General features: G+C 54.7%; 1 protein-coding gene and 1 long non-coding RNA gene across 2 annotated transcripts in view; one reads left to right on the forward strand and one right to left on the reverse strand.

Moving 5' to 3' along the window:
- Window positions 1–21,187, forward strand: part of LOC135425922 (uncharacterized) — a 337,473-nt gene that overhangs the window by 10,804 nt on the left and 305,482 nt on the right. The window lies entirely within an intron of this gene.
- WNT4 (Wnt family member 4) lies at window positions 1,561–16,363 on the reverse strand. The gene is made up of 5 exons (XM_064678699.1): window positions 16,091–16,363; window positions 4,998–5,233; window positions 2,810–2,941; window positions 2,405–2,547; window positions 1,561–2,220 (listed from the first exon to the last, which is right to left on the reverse strand). Exons 1-5 carry the CDS (start codon window positions 16,165–16,167, stop codon window positions 1,753–1,755), a joined length of 1,056 nt encoding a protein of 351 aa, XP_064534769.1. The 5' UTR covers window positions 16,168–16,363; the 3' UTR covers window positions 1,561–1,752.

The raw sequence follows: 21,187 nt of genomic DNA on the forward strand, positions 1-21,187 counted from the left end.
CCAGCGACCACAGGCTCTCCCCCAGCCCATCACTGCCGTGGCACAGACGGGATTTCACAGATGTCTGTGCATTCCCCCAGCCTTCCCCCTCTCAGGGAAGAAAAACAAGACTGCAGGTTTGCAGGGACCCCCTCCTCCAGCCTGGAGGGCGATGGCCACAGCTCTGGGCTTTCCTGGACCGTGCAGGGAGCTCCCTCCTACATAGGAGAGCTTGGCAATGCCACCCCACGCTGACCCCTTGCCACATCACAGGCAGATGTTCCTGTTGGCTCGAGGTGCCATTTTGAGGTTTTTCTCTGCTTGCCTTTTGCCTGTCAACTCACAGACCAGTGGGTGAGGGAGAGAGGAACCAGTTCGCTTTCCACCTCCCCTCTCAGTGCCCCTCTGCTTATTAATTCTCCAAATACTTGGTCCCGTGGCCCAACAGCAAGGACTCTGCACTGACTCAGTCCCAGGCAGAGCGAAGCTGCAGTGGGTAGGACAGTGCCTTATCCTCATGGCAGCACTCCAGGGAGCAGGAGGGGGCAGCTGGGGCCCTGCTGCACGAAATTCGTGTGGCCAGGGCACACATGGCAGCACCCCTCTGGTTCAGTCCTTCTCTCATGCTTCCCCAAAGGCAAGACAATGATAGTGGCAGAGCACAAGCAATCCCTTTTTCCCCCAGCAGCCTCTTTCCCTCACCCCCAGCAATTGCTCCACTGTTATACTTTTGCTTTTCTCAGCATCCAACATGACAGGGACTGTCCCCCAGAGCCCTCCCAGGTCAGGAGAACAGGCATGTGGAGGAGGAAGAGGAGACCTGTTGTAGGATGCTGGTGAGCAAGGTGGGGGCAATTATGGGACAGAGGAAAAGAAACCACTGGCATTTCCTCCCCTCAGCTCCCAGCTCCATTAAGAGTCAGAGGATTGCAGGTACCACTGCCCTTTGCTGTTTCCAGTGGAATGAGGTGCTGGAGAAGAGAGGGGGGGAAGGGAAGAAGCATGGTGGGACCACTGCATCCTCCAACAGCCCTGGGCAACCACTGAGGAGATTCTGTAAATCAGGGTGGCCACTGGAACTGTTCCAAAATCCATCCAACACCCAAGAACTGCTCCAAAACCCATCCACTGCCCAGGAGGTCATCAAGTATCCCAAAACAAGGAGGTGCAAGAGCGTCCCCATGTTCCCTTTATGAACTGATCCCCCTGGCTGGGCTCCACATGGAACTTAAGTGTTGGGGGACAGTGGCACCCTGCCTGTCCCCTGCCATGCACCTGGCTGTGCTCCATCCCCTCCTGAGGCTCAGCCAGGGCAGTGGTGCTCTGGGGTGCTCAACATGTGCCTTAAACAAACAAAAATAACTGTGATGGAAGGTTTTGAACGCTGCACTACCCTCGGCTTAAACATCTCCCATCTGCAGTGCTTTTGGAGTCAGCAGGAGCCCATCTGATGGGAGCTGATATCCCACAGATCCCCAGACAGCCCGAGAGCAAACTGGCACAGGGCACCTGTGGGCTCTGACTTCGGCAATAAATACAGCAAAGCAGACAAAACAAAATAACAATTAAAAAAAAAAGCGCCAACAGTGATCAACTTTTTTTTTTAAACTTTAAATATTTTTTTTCTTTAAAATCTGTTTTTTTCTCTGGGGTTTTCTGTCTCTGTAAAGAGCTGCGCTCTCCCCGCGGTGTCTGGGTCACATCCTCAGTCCTGGTGGTGGGGCAGGGGAGAAGCAGGGTCAGTAAAAGAGGGGTGGGTGCTCTCCGCCTGCATCACCGGCACGTGTGGATCTCCACCACCCGGTGGCAGGGTTTGCACTTGACGGAGCAGCACCAGTGGAATTTGCAGCTGCACCTTTCCACAACCTCCACCTCGTCCGTGTGAAAGCCGCGCCCGCAGCACATCAGCTCGCAGCCGTCGATGGCCTTGGAGGTCTTGTTGCACTGCCGGCCGCTGGTGCCCAGCACCCCGTTCTTGAGGTCGTGGTCACAGAAGTCGGGACTGGAGTCCAGGTAGACGAGGTCCTCGTCCGTGTGCGGCTTGAACTGGGAGTTTTTGGGCACCAGCACTTTGGTGGACCCGATCTCGCTCTGCTCGACCTCCGTGGCGCCGTCAAATTTCTCCTTGAGGACGTTGCCCACTTTGCGGAAGGGGGGCATGGCTTTCCAGCACGTCTTGAACTCGCACGAGCCCGACACGCCGTGGCACTTGCATTCCACCCGCATGTTGTTCAGGATCGCCTGGAAGGACCAACACGAGGAACGAGACAGGACGGTCAGCACGGGAACGGACAAAGCAGGGAGGGCACGAGGGACGGGGCCAGGGAGGGCTGTGCAGAAAGCACCGTTGGTGGGTATGAGCTGGTGGGGTTAAATGAAGCTGCAGAGCCCAGCTGGGATGCCCAGGTTTCCCCCTGGCCATTACCTTTCTCCCTGCCTCGTTGTTGTGGAGGTTCATTAGTGCTCTGTTGGAAGAGGCCCCTTTGCTCCTCTCGCGGATGTCGACGAAGGACTGTGAGAAGGCCACGCCGTAGGCGATGTTATCGGAGCAGCCCGACCACTGGAACCCTGAGGCAGAGAGCACAGATGAGACAGGTACAGCCAGCCTGTGGTGCTTGCACTCTCCAGCCCTGCTCTTTCTAAAATCCAGCTGGACTGCCTGGGGGATAGGGGAAGCTGAGACACATGGGCGAGACACCTTCCCCGCCCTGTGGGCTATGCTCCCAGGTGCCTTTTCGCAGGACTCAGTGTGGACTAACAAATTTTTCCTCCTTTCTGGACGGCTCCAGAGAGTGGGTTTGGATGCCCCCAGCCCCGTTTGGACGCTCACCCTGCGGGCTGCCCCCCTGCACCGTGCGGTCACATCCACACTTGTCCAGCTCGCCGCTGCTGCAGGCGCGGGTCACGGCGAAGGCCACCCCTGCTGAAGAGATGGCATAGACGAACGCTGCCTCCCGGGTCCCTGCAACGGCACAAACCACGGTGGGAAACATGGGCAGCAAATCCAAGGCAACATGAGTGGGATTTCTAGGGGTGGGAGGGGGGGTCCAGCCAGGTGGCCAAAGGCCCTCGGTGGGCTGTCGCGTGTGTCGCTGCTCCTCTCCCCTCCTAACGCTGGTGTGGCACATGAATCCCCTTGAAAAGCTGGTCTGAAAGCTGGCCCTTGGCAAAATATGCTATGCAGAGCTATCAGGCTAATCCCTTTGCTCCATCACTTCCTCCCAGGATGAGGTACCCCGTGCAGGACCCTCATCTGCCCCATCCCCAGGGACACTGTTTGCTTAGTGCTAAGCCTGGACCCAACTCAGCAGAGACCTCTCAGCACTGGGAGATGTTTTGCAGCAGTGAGGGCCCTTGCAATAGTGAAGGAGCTGGGAACTGCCCCACAACACTAAAAACATGAACGATGGACAAGTGATAACCTGGCAATGGGAGAGGCAGAGCCTGAACCAATTAGGGGAGAACTCTCCACAGCTTACATGGAGAGACTGTCTTGCCTGGTGCTCGCAGGGCACCTCTGCTATGAAATCCCTCCTGCATCCAAAACAGCTGGCTGCTTTCCACATCCAGGAACACCCCCTGCAACTCCTTGCCGTCCTCTCACACAGGGTTCTGTAGCTCCCAGCACCTTCCAAACTACTGTGCAAAAACCCTGCTCTGCTCCCAAACCACCTCTGGTCCTCAGGGTGCAGGCCTGTCCCAGCTCTTGGTGCCACACAGTTGGGAAGAGCTTGTTTGGGAAGCTGGGGACACCCTGGGTGTGAACACACAGCGTGTCATGGCCAGGGATCAGCTCTTGCAACACCTAAATCCCCAGTGTCCTCTGAGGCCAGCTGAGGATACAGACTCTCCATCTCTGAGCAAGGAAGGCTGGCATTTGGGGTGGTCCCATGCTTGGTGCAGAGGGAGGATGGCCTGTGAGCAGATGTCACCCCGGCTCGCCGGTCGGGCAGAGGGCAGCTACTTTGGTGGTCGCAGCCCAGACCTTGGTGGCCTCGCTGGCAGTGGCTGAGGAGGACCCAGCCAGTGTGGGGACTGAACAGCCTCCAAGTTAATCGAGGTTAATAGTAGGATCGTGTTGGTCGGTTTGTGCTGTGGCTGCCTAAAAAGAGACGACTTTTAGTTTCTGGTATTTCTGGTATTTCCAGTCCCTGAACCTTCACGAGAAGAGATCTTCACCCCTGCGTTGAGGGAGGAAAGTCAAACAAGGAGCTGGGGGGATGCTTTGGTCTAGGGGTCCTGGGATGGGAGGTGAGATGGTGCCTCAGAGACAGCACCCGAGGGGAGGCAAGGGATGCTTCCCTGATCTGCAGGGGTTTTCCCCATCGTCTCCTCACCCCAATGCTCTGGTTTGATTACAGTCCTGGGCCTCTGGGAAGCCTGGTTGCAGCTGGGACCAGAGGGGTTGGGGGCTGCCCTGGTCACATCCGCCCCGAAGGCTGGCAGCTGGCTGGTGGTGGGCAATGCTGTCCTTGAGGGCCCAGCTGCTGTGTGTTTTTCCTGTGCCAGGTGGCAGCAGGCTGTCCTCCTGAGGGCATTCACTGATGCTCTGCTCAAGAGTAGCCACATGTTGGCCTGGCAGCAGCCGCTGCTTCACCACTGCCCAGGGAAGAGACCGAGTAAAGGCAGGCATGGCTTTGTGGAGTGGAGCTCCTGGCCTCGGTAGGAAAGAGCTGAGATCCACAGGGTGATTTTAGGACCCCTGCTCAAACTTGCCCTGTACTTGTCAAAGGTCTCCTGATACCCTGGGCTGGTGCCTCCATAAAATGGGCGTGAAAAAGGTTCAGGAGAGCTGTGGAATAGCAAGTGTCTGGGTATGTTGTCCACGACACAGTGAAAAAAAGAGCCCTGCTGAAGTGCCCATCCGCCCTAACATCCAACACTGGGCCATCCATTCCTGGCTCTCCCCAGCCACTGTTCAGGGGCAAGCAGGCAAAAATCTGCCTACAGCCCCCCAGACCGCTCCTGTAGCTGTTCCCCCAGCAGCACCACCCCAGGCACACTCTCTCCTGACTCACCTTGCGTCACCACCTTGCCGAAGACGGGCAGGGTGTCCAGCGTGGAGCAGTTCCAGCGGCGGTTGCGGAACTGGTACTGGCACTCCTCGATGGCCAGCTGGGCTCCGCGTCGCACCGAGTCCATCACCTCCAGGTTCCTCTTGCACATCTGCACCTGGCGCTGGATCAAGCCCTTCAGCTTCTCGCAGGTCTCCTCCTCGGAGATGCTCCCCACTGAAGACAGCTTTGCCAGGTACCTGTCACGACACCAGCACAGAGGGTTAGGGGAGCGTGAGCGCGTGTTCAGCTGGGACACCCTGGGACACCAAAATTCTCACCCCCTCGTAGCCGGGACCTGCTGCCTGTGAGGGGTCACCTTAAATGTCCCATGGTGGTGGCTCTGCAGGATGCATTTTTGGCTGACAGAGAGCAAGCCCAAAGCAAAACAACCATCCCTCTGCAGCCTAGTCCCTGTCTCCCGGGGAGTCCAGCTGCTGGCTCCCCTTTGCCTCTGTTGCCTGCAAGGAAGATATTTTCAGCGTTGTCTGAATGTGCCCGGTCAGGTCTCCTGAGTACCGGCACATCCAAGTGCTACTAGGAAAAGCCAGAGGTCTCCAAAGTCAGCCAAAACAAGCAGGACAGGCACTTGGCTGCCAGCTCCATCTGCCACACTGCTCCCACAGCATGGCTGTGTGCTCATCACCGGCAAACATCGCCCTCCAAACCACTTCCCTCCTGGAGCCTGCTTTTAGCTGCCCCAGCCCCCAGCAGGCAAGGATGGCCTCTGGGAGCTGCCAGGTTTCCTTTCACTTGGGATTCAAGCAGGGCTTGAAGTGGGGAAGAGAGAATCAGGAGCCTGCAGGGGCAAAATTTCACAGGCTGGGCACCTCTCCCACAAGCCCAGCTCATGAACAGGGCCATGAGGTCTTTGCTGACCTGGAAAAGACTGGCCCTGTGTGGAAGGGACCATGTGCTCTGCTTTCCATAGCCCCATCCTCAGCAGAAGGAGTCACAGAGCTGCTGTCAGCATTAGGGGGATGAGGGAGCTTATCCTCTAGGGGCAAGCACCTGGAAAGCTTTCAGCATCTTCTGGCCCAGCGTGCAGGGCTGATGGTCCCTGCTGCACATCCTAGTAACCCAACCCACCACCCCCTGCTGGGTTGTGGGCACAGTGTCCATGCTTGCCCATTTCCCAGCTCTGGATCACAGAAGGAGCTTAAGAGAGACCCAGTCTGATTATCCCCAGGCTGTGGGATAATCCAAGATACTCTACAGCTATTAATACCTGTGCTGGCAGGTGGGTGTAAGAGACTCCCTCCGTCTCGTGGCTGCTGGCAGCTGCTTCAGGTGGCACTACCGTGGTGAAAACCTGACCTGCCATGGACAAGGAGGGTCCCCTGCATGGGACAGACACATAACTCATACTTGCACCTCCCCACTGGCCACACCAAGCTTCAGCGTCCTCGGGAATCGCCAGCACTGGCTCACGCTGCTGCCTCGTCTGCACCAAGAGATGCAAGTACCAGGGGGAGGCTGTTTGGAAACCTCATTCCTTGACTCTGCATTTCCCAGCCCTACAGAGCTTGTGGGTTTTTTTCTGTTTGCTTGGTTTTTTTTCCCTCCTCCTCCAGAGTTGCGACATCCTGCTAAGGATTTTTCCTTTGAAGCCCTGCTCGCCTCCGAGAAGTGACTGTGCAAAAGTGGCTCCTGCTCCCTGCCTGTTCCCATTTGTCCCAGGAGCCAGATCTGCTGACTTCAGCCACAAAATCAAGTTGTCACAGCCTCTTCCTCCCATTAACCCTGCCAGTCTGCCCCAGGAGGAGAGAACAGGATTTTCTCTTCTGTGCATCAGCAGAATTATTCACCAGCTTGGTTTCATGCTCACAACTGGGGGGCCGTGGGAGCCAGGGAGAAAGCTGTCTTGGCTTGTGGTGTCCATGGGGAGTCTGCATGGCGAGATGTCAAAAGCATTCAGCTTTCCCTGTGCGTGATCACTGGAGGCAATGCTTCTCTGACAGTGGGAAGCAGCAGGCTGCTTTCAGAGCCAAGTGCTTTTCTAGCCTTTATACCAGCCAGGCATCTTTGCCCAAGGCTTCCTGCTCCTCCAAGGGCACAGCCCTGTTTGCAGAGGACAGGACCTGATGCACGTGGGTGGCTTCGAGAACCCACCATGGCCAAACCTGGGGCTGCTCCCAAACCTTTCTGCTCCCACACCGTGCAGTGAGTGTCCCTGTCCCTGTGCTGCAGTCCCAGACATGGAGTGCAACAACTGCTGCTCTCACGTCTTGCTGCACTTGGCTGACCCGGAGTGAAGGCACCAAACTGCCTCTGGGAGCTTTGAGGAGTTGGATGCTGAGCACACACACAGAGTGCCTGTAACAGCTCTATCCCCTCCCAGGTCCAGCCATCATTCCAGTTTGGGCATGGGGAAGCTGACACACACCAGAGCAGTGAGATTCATCCCAGGACAGTTGGTTGATCAGTTTTGAGCCTGGAAGCCAAGAAAAATCAGATTCTATCTCCAGTCCCGATTTGGCTTCCCCCATGCCAGCAACTCATTTCTCATGCCAGGGAACCAGCTCCTGCAAACCCACAAGGCTGGTCCTGTGGATGAGTCAGTGCCTGCTCTGACTGCAGGCACCTTGGCAGGAGAGTGCTTTGCTGCAGGTGTAGCAGCCACATTAATGTCAGCTCTGCTCAGGCCAGGGCATCATCTCATTTTCTAATATATATTTCTCAGCTCGAGATTCTCCAGGCAAATGTGGATCAATAAATTCAAAGCATGAATGAGGAAAAGCACGACAAGAGCCTTTCAAGCTTTTCCAAGGAGATGCACCTGATAAGGTGCCTCCCCAACCCACATTTAATGCTGTTTGGGATGATAAAACAAAGGCCGAGGATGCTTCAAAGATAGGTACAGCTCTCCAAGAACAGGTCTGGTAATTTGTTTTGCAAGGCAGGCAAATAAGATGAAACTATCCAGAACGGGGCTCTGGCCTCTTTCCCCCCTGACAGGTCCTCTGTGTCTCATCATCCCTCCTCAGCCCGTGCTTGCTGTGGGGATGGAGGTAACTGTGCCTAAAATGCTGTGTCCCATCACAATCCCAGCTTGTTAGCAGTCCATGAGAACCATCACTGCTTTTGGAAAGGGAGGAAGCTCCAGGATCCAGAGGTTGAGGCAAGGATGTAAGGAAGGATCTTTGCTGAAGGACCTCAGTTTTGAGGCTCTCCCACTGTGTCTCTCCACACCACGTTCAGGGGCACCGGACAGACCATCCCCTTTCCCCGCTCTGGGGCAGATAAAGAGTGAGACAGGAGATGGAAAACATGCTCTGCCCTCACCAGCACTCAGAGACACTTCCACCCCACAGCTCATGGAACACTTCTCAGGGCTGTGGAGCCCAAGCAAGGCACCAAACCCATCCTCAGCATCCACAGTCCCCACGGAAACGTGGCTCTGGCACTCTGCCTGGTCCTTAATAAGAACTTTGCTTCAAACTTTGTTTTCCTGGGCTGAGGTGGTGGAAACCACAGACAAAGCCTTTATCTACCTGCATGGAGAGCCACAGGCTCAGCAGGAGCAACAAAGCAAACAGTTCTTGCCCTCTGCGAGGAGGTCTCAGTGCAGATCTCCACTGTGATATCACATCTTGATTGCTGTGCAGAGCTTAAGGCTCACATGCAGCCTCAAAACAGCCCTGCTTGTGGAAAAAACCCCACCCAAATAATGGAATACTTTCTTCCTTTTCTAAGATTGGGCAAAGAACGTTTCAAGGGGTGAGCTGCTGCCCACAACACTTGTTCAAGTTCTGTCTTCTTGCTTCATCGTGGCCTTTAGGTTTCTTTTCTCCTGCCTTTAAATCCAGGCAAGTCACTTACAGAACAACATCCCTCTTAATAAGCCACTCATGTAAGACAAAACTGACAGAAAGCCCTTTTTTTTTTTTTATCATCACAGTATTGAGATCAGGATCGAAGCCCCATCATTTAAGCAGCTGCAGTTAATCCACCCTGCAAGATGGCAAATAAGTAAACCTCAAATCCAGGAAGATTTGGAAAGATGGTGGGGGGGAATGTCAGGAAGGCCTGCTTAAATAAAAAATTATGATTACACTTTCAGGAGAAAGAATAATTGCTGGAATGACAAGGAGACCTTGAAAGAGCCACAGCAGTTGGCAGACAAAGCCAGGAGGTGAGGGGTGGAGATTGCCTGCCATGGGAAGGTGTGGAAATTTCAGTCATGGACAAATTCTTTATAGAGGCATGTCAGGGAAGATGCAGCAGATGTCTTGGAGAAAGCAGAGATCTCCGGTGTTCCTTTTATTAAAACAAATAAGTTTCAAGTGTATGAACTCTTTGCATTGTCTCATTTTGGGAATATTTTCCTGAAGATGAGAACAGTCAGGTCCAGGTTGGTGGCATCACTGACAAACCATTCAACAGGTGTTCAGAAGTCAGGTAAGCTCAGAAGCTTCACCCTGCTCAGCAAACACTCAGCCTTCCCAACCAAGGCCAGAAAAGGCTTCTCCAACTCTTAAATTGCAAAGATGCTTCAGCTGTCTGAGAGGCAGCAAACAGCCCCCTGCTCATGGAGGGGTCAGCAAGAGCATCTCTTTCCCTCCTGAGGCTGCAGGGACAGTCAGCAGTGACTTGGGGTTGTGCTGAGGATTGAGACTGCTTGTGTGCAGGCAGGTTTCTTCTGGGGAGGAACAAAAGGGTTGTTTAGGATGTGAAAAACCCATGGAACAACACCATGCATCCCTGCATGCATCTATCTAGGCAGACAGATGGATGCATGCAGGGAGAGGCACTGATCAGTGCTGTGGCTCCTTGCAAGGAGCCATCCTGCAGCTATGGAGAAATGGATAATCTTTTCCTTTGGATAATCTTTCCCTTGTTGCTTTCCCCTTCCAAGGGGGGGTGAAGCCATGGAGAGATGTCCCAGGGCTGGCAGTCAAACGATGCAGGCAGGCCAGAGAGCCCCTACAGGGCTTAGTGCTACTCTCCCTGTGCCAACAGGGCCAGGCTGGTAGGGACCACCACGTCCTTGGAATGGTTCCACAAGTCTGCCAGCTTGGGCAGCTCCTGTCAGAATGGCCTTGTCCAGCTGCTGGCTCTGCAGCAGGACTTGTTCCTCCCAGGGAACTGGGCATCCCCCTCCTGGGATTAGATATCCTGCCTTTCTATCCCTTCAAAGTGCAAATCATGATTGACAAAGTCATCTTCTGAGAGCCTGTCTGGTCTCTTCCCTGGAAGAAACACAGCTCTCTGTCTCAGTCCTTCCTGTCACAGTTAAGGCACCATCTCTTGGCTGAAAGCTGCTTTTCACACCTACTCTCCACCTCCAATTAAGAGCTGCCAAAACAGTCTCCCAGGAGGAGGCACTGCTATGTTCACCATTATGTGCCTACAGCCCCACTGCCTCAGCTCAAGGGTGAGCCTGCACCTCCAGTCCTGTCCCCCCCTCTTGGACCCTGCACCTAACACCAGGTGCACCCAGCAAACACCCCCCTACCCGTGCAACATCTCCACTTTGTAATGGGGAAGAGCAGAGTGGAAGCCAGAAAGAGCAGGGTGGAAGCTGGGAAGAGCTTAAGCAGCATCCACTCAGGCAATCTGCTTTGAATGTGAAGGAAATATCCTTTACTACATCTTCCTTCACAAGTCAGCAGAAGCTACTCCTGGGCTCAGGTACAACAGCAATGCCTTGCTGCAAGAGGAGGCAAGTGCAGGCCACCAGGGAATTCCCCTCCTGCAGCACTCCAGGCTAGAGCTGGTTTGAGAAAATCTGATGAGTTTTAAGTTTTTTATCAGAATTTGCAAATACACGGCGAGAGAAGCCTTCTACAGGATTAGTTTGATCTCGCCCAACTTGCAACAGACCCCAGGCTGCTCTCCAGAGGCCAAGAGATTCAATCATTTTTTCCCCCCCAAGTAATTTCATGAAAGCACAATACTGGCTCCAGTTCTGCTGAGCCAGCCAGATCCTGCACAACACCTTCCTGGCTGCAAAGTGCAACAGCCCATGGCAGCAGGTCCTACAGAGCCTGGAGGATGCTGCTGGGGGTCACTCACAGGTGTGTGGGGGTGGGTGAAACAGAGGTTACCTGCACTAGGCACCCAGAGCAGAGTCTGCCATCGGAGCAGCCTCGGATGACTGACAGTTTTGTGGATGCACAAGGCTTTAAGAAAAAAAAAAATCATCAAGTATTGTAAGAACCAGTGTCACTGCACTCGTAAGGAAACACAGAAGAACCTCCTGGAAACTGTTAACCTAAGGACTGCTCAGCAATTTCATAATTTCAAGAAAGTGGCTGTAATACACTTCTCTCCATCCACAAGGATGAATTAACTGGGAGGACAGCAGCTCTCAGCAGAGTAACATAAACTCTTTTTTTTGCTTCAATGCAGAAGTCCAGTTCTGATTCATGGAGTCATAGAAAACCATTGCAAAAAAACCCTGCCTTCCTGTTGCTCATATTTGGAGCTGATCCAGTTGGGCACAACCTGGGGTGCAGAGTGGTTTTATCTCCCTCATGTCCATCCTCCCTAGAATAAGGCTCTGCTGTGAAAGACTGAGGTTTTATTTGAGGCTTTCTTAGGAAAGGACAGAAATGTCCATCGCCACTGAGGACCCAGAGAGCAGAGAGCTCTCCTCCACTCTGACAAACACAGCCCTGAAGGGTGTTTGCCAGACAGGACCAGTGCTCAGAGATAAGCCAAACTGGTTGGAAGCCCAGTGCCAGGATTGGCAGAGGCTTCCTGCCTCTGCAGGGTACAACCCATAGCCAGTTCATTTCTGTTGCTAAGCTAAAATTAGCTGGCTCTGTCAAGAGTGGCAGGACTTGCAAATAAATAAGAATTAAAATATATTTCCAGTGGAGGCTGATGTTTTCACTCTCCCACCCCACCGCCTTGGGAACGGGTGTCATGGGTTCATGCACTGACCTCATGGACCTCCCAGGATCCCCAGGGCAATGCAAAGGAGCCCTGGGCACCCCAGCAGTGGAGAGCCACTTGTCTGACCCACAGCATCCTTCAAAGTGAGCAAATTCCTCATCAAACCTGAAGGCTGTGACCCACCATCCCAGCTGCTGGAACACACGTGACTGGGGAACCTTCCTGACACTGTCCTCACAGCAAAAAGCAAGAGCACAGAGAGGGAAGCCCTGGAGGCACCTGCCAAACCTGCACAGCATCCAAGGGGAAAATGCTGGACCGGTTCCTCGCCGGGTGGAAGGTGGGAGGGTCGCAACGACAATGCAAAGAATCTTGTACAAAATCACCTCAAACAACTGAAGTCTGGTTTAAAACCAGAAGGATGCAAATGTAGGACCCAGGCATGCTTCCTCCCAAATCTTTTACGTTGCACAGTGACCCAAACAGGCACAGAGGAGCATTGGGGCTGCTCTTGCAGCATCCCCGCTGCAAAGCTGGTAGTGATGAGCACGGAGAATTGGGCCCTGTGTTTGCAAAGCACCTTGTGATGCTCGGATGAAAGGGGGCCAGGAAAACCCAAACTCCCTTTACGCCTTCCTCCCCAACCCTTGAAAGTGGTTAGACAGCAGCTGCTTAGCCAGCCTTGTTTGAACACTCACAACTTCAAACTTTCCCAGAGAGCTCAAATTAATTTTTTTTTAAGGGTTTAAAAGCCCATCCACGATCCTGGCCCTTTAAGCCAAGTCCCAAGCTCAGATGGCAGTTTTAAACCCCTGTAAATAGGGGGTAGACGGAGCTGCTGGTGGCACACCCTGCTCTACAGTGGCATAACCACATCTCAGACCATCCGTGTCCAATATGGGGAGCCTCCTCCAGAGCCAGTTTTAGCTGCAAGAGGCTGTAATTATTCCCAGATAGTTTGATAACCAGGGATCTCACCCTTAAAGGATCCCTGCCCTGTTTTATCTGATGTTTTCTGGGGCACAGGACTGGACTCTTATCATTCAAATTCCCTAAACAGCTACAGATCACGGCAGCCCAAGTACCTCATGCAGTTAAGTGGATGCTTACATCCACACCCCACTTTGCACATTTTCTAGTTCACCTCTTCAGGTGGACTTCTCTCCCTCCAAAATAGGTAAATAAATGAATAACTAACTAAACCTCTGTCACTGAAACCAGAGCCCTGCACTCCCATGCCAGCTGTGGAGAGATGCTTGACTGGCTGAAACTCTCTACAAAATACCCCCAGCATTCAGGATGGGTTTGGAGCACCGAGAGGACTTGCATCCAAATTCAATCACATCACTGCAAGTGCAGGTTCAAGAGCTGGACTGAGTCTGTGAAATGCAAGTTGCTTTGGAAAGTAACTCGGCTGCTTCCCCTGGATAAAGCAAACTTCTCTAGAGATAAAGCAGAAGGACCTTCCCGTGCACAGCGAGATGTAAAAGGCCCTTCATTTAATTTTACAACTTGTGCCTGAAGAGGCAGGAGGCAAAAGTTTAAAACTATCTGAGCCTTCAAAGGCAGGAGGAAGAACAAGCCTAAGGCTTTCACGAAAAGGGGGAATGGAGCATCTCTTCAGATTTGGAGAACAGAGGTTTTTCTAGATAGGCAACAAGCCAAGCAGCAACTCCCCAAACTCAAGACGCTGAGAAAGCACACCTGAGGTTTGCTTTCTAACCAAGGAGAAAGTAGCTTGGTCTGTATAATGAAAAGATTTGGCAAAATCCCTTCCAGCACAATGACTGATCCCTCTGAGCAATCCCTCCACGGTCTCCTTTTTATACAGGATGGGGCAGCTCAGCATGGCCAAAACGAGCCCTTTCCCCACAAAGCCGGGCTTACAGAAACCCTTCAGCTCAAGCGTTGCAAGCAGCATCTCTCCAAAGCGCTGGGAGAATGCGAGTCTGGACAGGTCGAAAGAAGCTTTAGGGGGAGGGAGAAAAAAAAAAAAAAAGAAGTCACGACTGAGCTTAATCACTAATCCAGCAGGTTTCTGGAAAAGCAAACTTCACAGGGCTGCCACTCAGCGCACACACCTCTGTGCAGAGCTATGCGAGGCTGGATCCGTCCCGTGTGCTGGGCGCAAGCTGGCAGCGCCCAGGGGTAACGCCGAGCATGCCGAGCCCACATGCGTCAAGACATACGAGGCACGCTCATTCCTCGAATATCTGATAACTCCTGGGATCCTTCTAACTCTGTTTATTGCCTCCGGCAGCCTTTGTTTCTGATGTGAGAAGATAAACAATGGGAATTGTCTTAATCCTAAAGGCAAAGAATAAAAAGCACTGAGCGGGGGAAGATCCTTTTATCATGATACATTTGCAACATCAAAAAAAGCTGACCCCCTTCCTTTCAAACGCACTGAAATGTATCTGCTTTTCCTCCCCTGTTGGCAGGAATGAGCCCTCCGCTCTGTGCCGCCGAGCCCCCCGCGCCCACCCCTGCTCCGCCAGCACGGACGGCTGCACACAGCCCTCCCCGGCTATTGCGGCGAACCTCTCCTTCGCCTCGCTTCCCAAATCCGATCCCAGCTGCGTGCGGCGCCGGGGATCGGGGGGGGGTCCCACCTCTGCGCATCCGTGCGGGGCAGCTTGTTGACCTCGCTTAAGAAATCCCCCTTTCCCCCCGTGCCCGTCCCGGGGCAGCCGAGGCTGCCCCTTGCCAGAGACCTGCCATTATCCCCCAGGGCTTCCTCAACGGGACCTTCTCCCTGCGGGAAAAACACTCCCACAGTTCCCAATATACCTTCGCCAGAAGCATGACAGCTTAAAAGACCACCTTGATAGCGGGCTATGATCCACCCACCACTTGCCGGAGACGCGTGGAGCGCAAGTCGCTCCATCTGGCAAAGGAGGAGGGGAGGACTGAGCACTAACGCATCCCAGACAGCTACCGCCGGGCGAGCACCTTTTCCCACAGGCAGGACACTCGGGGAATGTGACCCGGCGCTTTCCCCAGGCATAGGGACCATCCTCCAAAACCCACCCGCGTCCCACAGCCTCCGGCGAGACGAAATCTAAAGGCAGGAGAGGTGGGAGCCGTATCTGGGATGCAGAGAGGACCCCTCGCACGGAGAATATGTTTGTGGGACCGTGGCCACCTCGAGCACAGGTGTTGGGAGAGGCACAAGCCGCTCAGGACGTTTCATGCCGACAGCCCCAGGGACTCCCTGCCCGGCCGTGGTGTACCTGCCTTCGCCGGCAGAAAGCCACGGAGGGGAGATGGAGGCGGCCCGTGCTCCCAGCCACAGAGCGGGGCTGCCGGGTGCGGGCACGGGAATCTGCTCCCGTCAGCCGGCGACACTCGGAGCAGGGGAAGCACCAATTCCCACCAGAGCAGATTTATTAGGAGGAACCGGCGCCTTCGTTCAAAGTTAGGTGGGAAAGTCCTGCCATGTTCCATCCCCTCTGGCCTGGGCGGAGGGAGTGGGGGGGGGTCTCTCCAGAAAACAGTCCCACCGCTTTGGCAAACACGTAGGAATTTTCCAGAACGATTTCCGCCCCTGTTTACCTTACACATTATTTCAGTGTTTGTTCAGCGGGTTCCCGATGTCATCGGGCTCCTCTGCGGTGTGCAACAGCCCTCCGGCACCCGTCCTCCTGCCGGGAGCGGCGGGCCGAGGCGTGGGCAGCCCCGCTCGCTGCAGATCCCCGGGGCCGGCACGCTCGGCCGCCCCAGCCCTGCCAAATCCTCCCCTGGACCGCTGGCCCTCGCGTGGCACCTCGCCAACCCCCAGGCCCCGCTCCGACCCTATGCCCCGACCTCCGCCCGCCCCTGGCGTGGTCAGGACCCATAACTTAAGGACAAAAACAGGGGGGACGGGGTTCGATAACCAGCCCCTGTCCCACCAGCCGCGATAACACGCCGTCACGGAGCGGCTGGGGAGGGTCGGCATCCCCCGCCGCCCACCTGCCTGGGGATGAGGGCTGCGACCCCACCGCCACCGCGCCGGGGGTCAGCGGGGACAGCGGGGACCGGCGCGATGGGGACGGGCGCCCGATGCCGGGGACCGAGGAGCATCGCTGCGGGAGGGGGGGGGGGGGTCGCGCCCCGATGCTCCCCGACCCCGCCGCACCTGCTCCGCACCCCCGGGGGGGCTACCAACAAGTGGCGGCGTGTCCGCGGGTCTCTCCCACCCCCCCCTTCCTCCTCGTCCCGTGGCTACTCACAGCCAGTTGCTGGCGTTGGCCGAGAAGGTGGCGAGGATGATGAGCAGCAAGGAGCGCAGGGAATACTCCGGGCTCATCCTGGAGGGCAGGCGGGGAAGAGACCGCGCGGAGCCGGCGGCGGCAGCGCCCCCGGCCCACCCCAGCCCGGCCCGCCCCGCCGCCCCCTGCCCGGGGCAGCCGCCGCCACAGGTGGGCGCGGGCAGGAGCGGCGGGCGCTGCCCGGTTGCTGAGCCCGCGGCGGCCGCCGAGCGCGACTGTCAGCGCGGCCGGCCCGTCCCGGGATGGAGCGGCGGGGCCGGGGGCGGGCCGGGGGCGTGGGCACACCCGGGGGCCGCCCCGGCCCCGCCGCTCCCTGGGCGGGACCCGCTGCCGGGGACACCCCCGGGGGCGGGCCGGCGGCGGGGAGGGCACCGGGGGGCGGCTCTGACGGCAGAGGGGGCACCGGGAGCTCCTCCGGCGACGTGGGGGATCCTCCGGGAACCCCCCGCCTTGCTGCCGCCCCCACCGAGCGGCACCTCCGTGTGGGGTTCGGTGGGTGCGGGGGGAGAGACGGGGGAATCCCGGAGAGGGGAGGGCGCAGGTTCCCTCCGCGTTGTTGGGGTAATTTCCCGGCGGCTGTGAAGGAGCGGAGCGCTGAGATGTGCCTGTTGCTGGGAGCAGCCTTTGGCATTGCCCAGGCTGCCTTCCCTCAAACAACCACCCCTTCGACCGGGCGCGATTTCCCAGATCCCGGTTTCTGAGGATTCCCTGTAAATGCCAGATTTTGGCATTCGAAAATTCGAAACCAATGAAGGGGATCTGGGGGAATTCTATCTGGAGGTGTCTGGGAGTTTTATCATCTGAAGACAGAGCAGGGACGAGTTTCAAACCCCCTTGGCATCTCAGCAGGGCTGTCCCATGAGCTGCAGTGGCTGGTGATGGGCTCTGGGCTGCACAGGTGGAGGGTGATGCTGGACCAGATATCAAGCTTTAAATTCACCTCTGAGGTTGTCTGGAAAGGTCAACTCCTGGGAAACCCCAGGAGCTCCCAGCAGCATGGCTTACCCACCCTGAGGCCAAGAGGTGTGGTGGGGATCCCTATCTCTGCTCCATCCACTGTTCCTCCACCTATCCATATGGGCACAAATGCCTTAATTTAAAGCCAGGAGCAACATGAGATGGCTGCTTGGTGTGAAATCGAAGATCCCAGGCAACCAACCACTGTGCACCAAATCTCCTCCTGACAATGTTGTTAGTTAGGTCCATTACTAAAACCTCGTGCTACCATCTCTAAAATCTTGCCAAGCTGGTTTGGAGCTATTCAAAATTCCCTTTGTCTTTTCAACTCCATTTTCCTGTTCCCTGTGTAGCCGGGACGCACTTTATTCAAAGCACAGCAACTTGCACTGGGCTGCACACATGCCTGTCTAAGTGTATTACACCTACTTTAAAATCTCTGCATTAGTTCCCTGTCAAAGCGAGGATTTAATTTCAAAGTGCTTTGATTTATATTCCAGCTCCTGACAGGCAGCAGCCCACCCTCACCTAGTCATTCATCTGGCTTTCATGTCCTTGCTGATTATCCCGGGTGAAAGCGGGATGCTGGCTGCTCTGCTGGTGAATTGGAGGTTGTTGCTGTGAGCCCCGACTGGGTAATTCAGTGCAACTGGAGCTGATTAATCTGGCTCATCGTTGGAGACAAAGCTGAGGCCTTCCTCTGGCTTCTAATCGCTCTGGGTGTTGAGTGAAGTCGTCAGGAAGGCAAGAGCTAATTGAGAGGCTAAGGGGAATGAGAGGTTAGAGGGCTGTGGCTGGCTGGCCAGAGCCACGTGGGTCCATGGGAATATCGTATTTTTGGGCCTCTCATGTGTTATTCCCCCCCCCCCCAAGAAGAAACACCGGAGAGTTCAACAAAAGCCAGAGGGGTGGACATGGACCCTGGCTGTCATGGATGTCTGCAGCCCATGGAGTATCCCTGGCTCAGATGCTCCTGGTGCTACGGCTGGCAATGCTGCAGGCAGGCTCAGGCCACCTTGCAGCTCTTTTGGGATAGCTGTGGTGGCAGGATGGTGCAGTGGGTGCCTGACATGAGCTGGAAGTCCTCTGGACACCTCTCCTGGCCCGGGTGAGGAGTCGTAGAGCACGTCCACCTGCTTCAGCAGCTTCAAGCCGTGTCTCTGGTGGGGTGGGGATAGGACCATCCTGACTTGCCCACTAGGCCATTGCAGCAGTCACAGTGTGGGATCACGTCCACAGCATCCATTGGAACCAGAGTGTCCATGGAGTGATGGGTGGGACCCCCACGGCAGAGGGGAGGCAGATGCAGACACATCTGGAGTGAGTCACCCTGAAGGGAAGGGCAGTGTGAGCTGCCTGCAGGGATGATAACAGTACAGCAGGGCAGGAGGGTGTTTATATAGTCTGTCTGGTGGAGGATATGATGAGTGTGAACAGACAGAACATGGAAATGGGCACTCACTGCAAGAGGGGGGGGGTGTCCCTTGACCTTTTCAGTGACGCCCATGAAACACTGCTCAGTCATTACCTGCAGCTTTCTGCTAGCTGAGTTCTTTTGGCCTCTGATTCAGAAGATGCCAGGGTGCTTTGAAAACCTCAAAGCCCAGCTCCTTTGGAAGGGAGGAAGGCCCAAATCCAGGGGAGCATTTAAGGGAGGTACCAGATCTCCTGGCCTATGCATTGCTGCAGAGTATCCTGCCCAGCAGGGCCATCCTGTGCCCCCCTCTCAGGACAGCAGCCAGTGGCAAAGGTCCCTTGTCACCCCTAGTGTAGGATCTCAGTGCCTGCTGACCACCCCAGTGCTGCAGGGCATTGCTCTTTGTTACTGCCTGTGTGTTGCTTTAATGAACATCAAACCCCCATTAGACAAGGAGGCTCCCCTTGATGTGTAAATATTTCATCGGATGGGAAGAGGAATGAAATGCACCTGAAGAGTGTTTCATAGGCTTGTCCTGGTGCATCTCCACTCAAAGGCTGCAGAGGAATCACCATCACCATATCACAGCAAGGAAAAGACCCAGCAGTGGTAGCAGGAAAGGGTTTCCAACTCTGAGCCCAGTGTGAAAGAACAGAGCATGAAAAGGTCCGTGCAAAGGTGTAATCCTGACTCTGAATTTAAGTGATGTAAATACAAACTACTCTAAAGAGTAAGTGCAGGCAGGTAGCACTCCTGCCCAGCTTCTGGACATGACTGGTGCTATCAGTCACAGAGGTTGTGGTAGACATTTTACAGGTTCTTTTTAACTTTCTGATGCCCCCGGGGCTTACCAAGTAGGATTGAAAGTGGGGCAGTTCTGCAGTCTGGAGGATGGTCTCAGCCATGCACTGGGGAGAAGAACTGTGAGAAAAAGAGAGGGAGAGCTCATGGGTGAATCTGAGGCTGTGGGGATTGACTCTGAATAGAAGTAAATTCTGTTTTGAATTTAATGGAACATAAATATCGGACACTTAGCAACAGTACGTGTATTAATCCTGTTCTGGAGAAAGGAGAAGCTGTTCTGGGAGCCTCCATGCTAGAAAACACAGGGCAATTGTACTCCTTTATAGAAACCTGTGGTTTTTCTGATGAAATTTATTTCAAACTATCCAAACATTTCCAAGCGGTGCTGATGACTGCTCAGAGCAGGGGCTGTATAGGAGCACGGTTCACAAACAGAAGCAGCTTTGCAAAGATGAAAATTGCTCTGACAAAAGAACTGTGTCCAGTCCATTACAAACAGAGAGTGAGCAGTTGCTGTAACCCTGTGCTCACCTGGGCAGCTCAACACAGCACAAGAGCCACTGGGGCATCAAGGCTGGCCTTTTTCAGCTGCAGCAGGACGCCTTTAGCTCTGTGTGGATTGCAGAGCCTGCTTGGGAATGTGCCTTTATTTGTGAGTCTTCAGGAGCAGATGTTCAGTTCTAACAAATCTGCTGTGGCATCACCTGAAATCTGGCACTGAGGCTGGAAAACACTCACTCCTCCAAGTTTATTGTCAAGTAGGTCACTGAAAAAAATACAGAGTGGCTTGGGATGTAGGGACTTTTGTTTTGGATGTTGTCTTTGAACACACCACGAACATTTTTCCGGGAAAAATGAGCATCTATGGTGATTTTGTGGGTGCTCTCCATGAGGGGAGTTAAGAGCATCCTTAAATATCATAAATGCTTTCGTTTGAATTGCAGAAAGAGCCAATTTTTCCACCAGCCAGATGGATCCTTTTTCAAAGGTCTGTGAATGAATTGCCCCCCTGGCTTGTACTTCTTCAGAGGAGATTGTTATCAGGAGGCTCTGGTGTTTAAAATATGTCACAACTGACTTCACTGCTCACCCAGGTGCCATCCACACCAAGAATTCTGAAGCACTGCTGAAACAAATCTTGATCCAGGTGCTGGACAAGTGGTCATAGATGGCAGTGCACGTGCAGCCAGCTGGCACTGGAGTGACAGCCAGCGACTCCAACCTTTGCCCTACTCATCCTGCCTGGGGAAGTGAGGAGATTGCAGGCTGCTTGGATACATAACACCCCCATCCACTCCTTTGCAGTGCTTATTATACCTCCACACATTCAGGAGCACTGAGACTTCATCCCCTGCCATGGGAGCTGCTGGGAGCCGTGCCCAGCTGAGCAGAGTGGGAGGAAGGATGGAGGCCACCAGGATTGCAAAAGGTCTTCCAGGCTGGTGATGGCCAGGAGAGGACTGGGCAGGGGTGAACACCTTGGATTACTGATGACTTGTGGTGGTGTCATCCTCAGCTTATCTTCACATTCAGCATGTTGCAGATCATGGAATCTCAGACTGATTTGGGCTGGAAGGGACCTTAAAGATCATCTTGGTCCACCCCCTGCCATGGGCAGGGACACCTTCCACCAGCCCAGGTTGCTCCAAGCCCTGTCCTACCTGGCCTTGGACACTTCCAGGCATGGGTCAGCCACAGCTTCTCTGGACACCCTGTGCCAGGGCCTTGCTACCCTCTGAGTAAAGAATTTCTTCCTAACATCTAGTCTGAATTTCTTCTCTTTTGGTTTGAAACAGTTCCCCCTTGTCCTGACACTGTCTGTGTGAAGGGTTGCTCTCCCTCTTTTTTTTTATGAGCCCCTTTAAGCACTGGAAGGCTGC

The sequence above is a fragment of the Pseudopipra pipra genome, chromosome 22 (assembly GCF_036250125.1).
Source record: "Pseudopipra pipra isolate bDixPip1 chromosome 22, bDixPip1.hap1, whole genome shotgun sequence".
Taxonomy (NCBI): domain Eukaryota; kingdom Metazoa; phylum Chordata; class Aves; order Passeriformes; family Pipridae; genus Pseudopipra; species Pseudopipra pipra.

Bases quoted from the DNA above. Each gene is read 5' to 3' on its own strand.
- WNT4 (XM_064678699.1), bottom strand. From the start codon at position 16,167: ATGAGCCCGGAGTATTCCCTGCGCTCCTTGCTGCTCATCATCCTCGCC. The intron at 5,234-16,090 runs GTGAGTAGCCAC...GTGTCGTGACAG, and splicing joins GCCAACGCCAGCAACTGGCT to GTACCTGGCAAAGCTGTCTT. The intron at 2,548-2,809 runs GTGAGCGTCCAA...TCTCTGCCTCAG, and splicing joins GCAGGGGGGCAGCCCGCAGG to GGTTCCAGTGGTCGGGCTGC.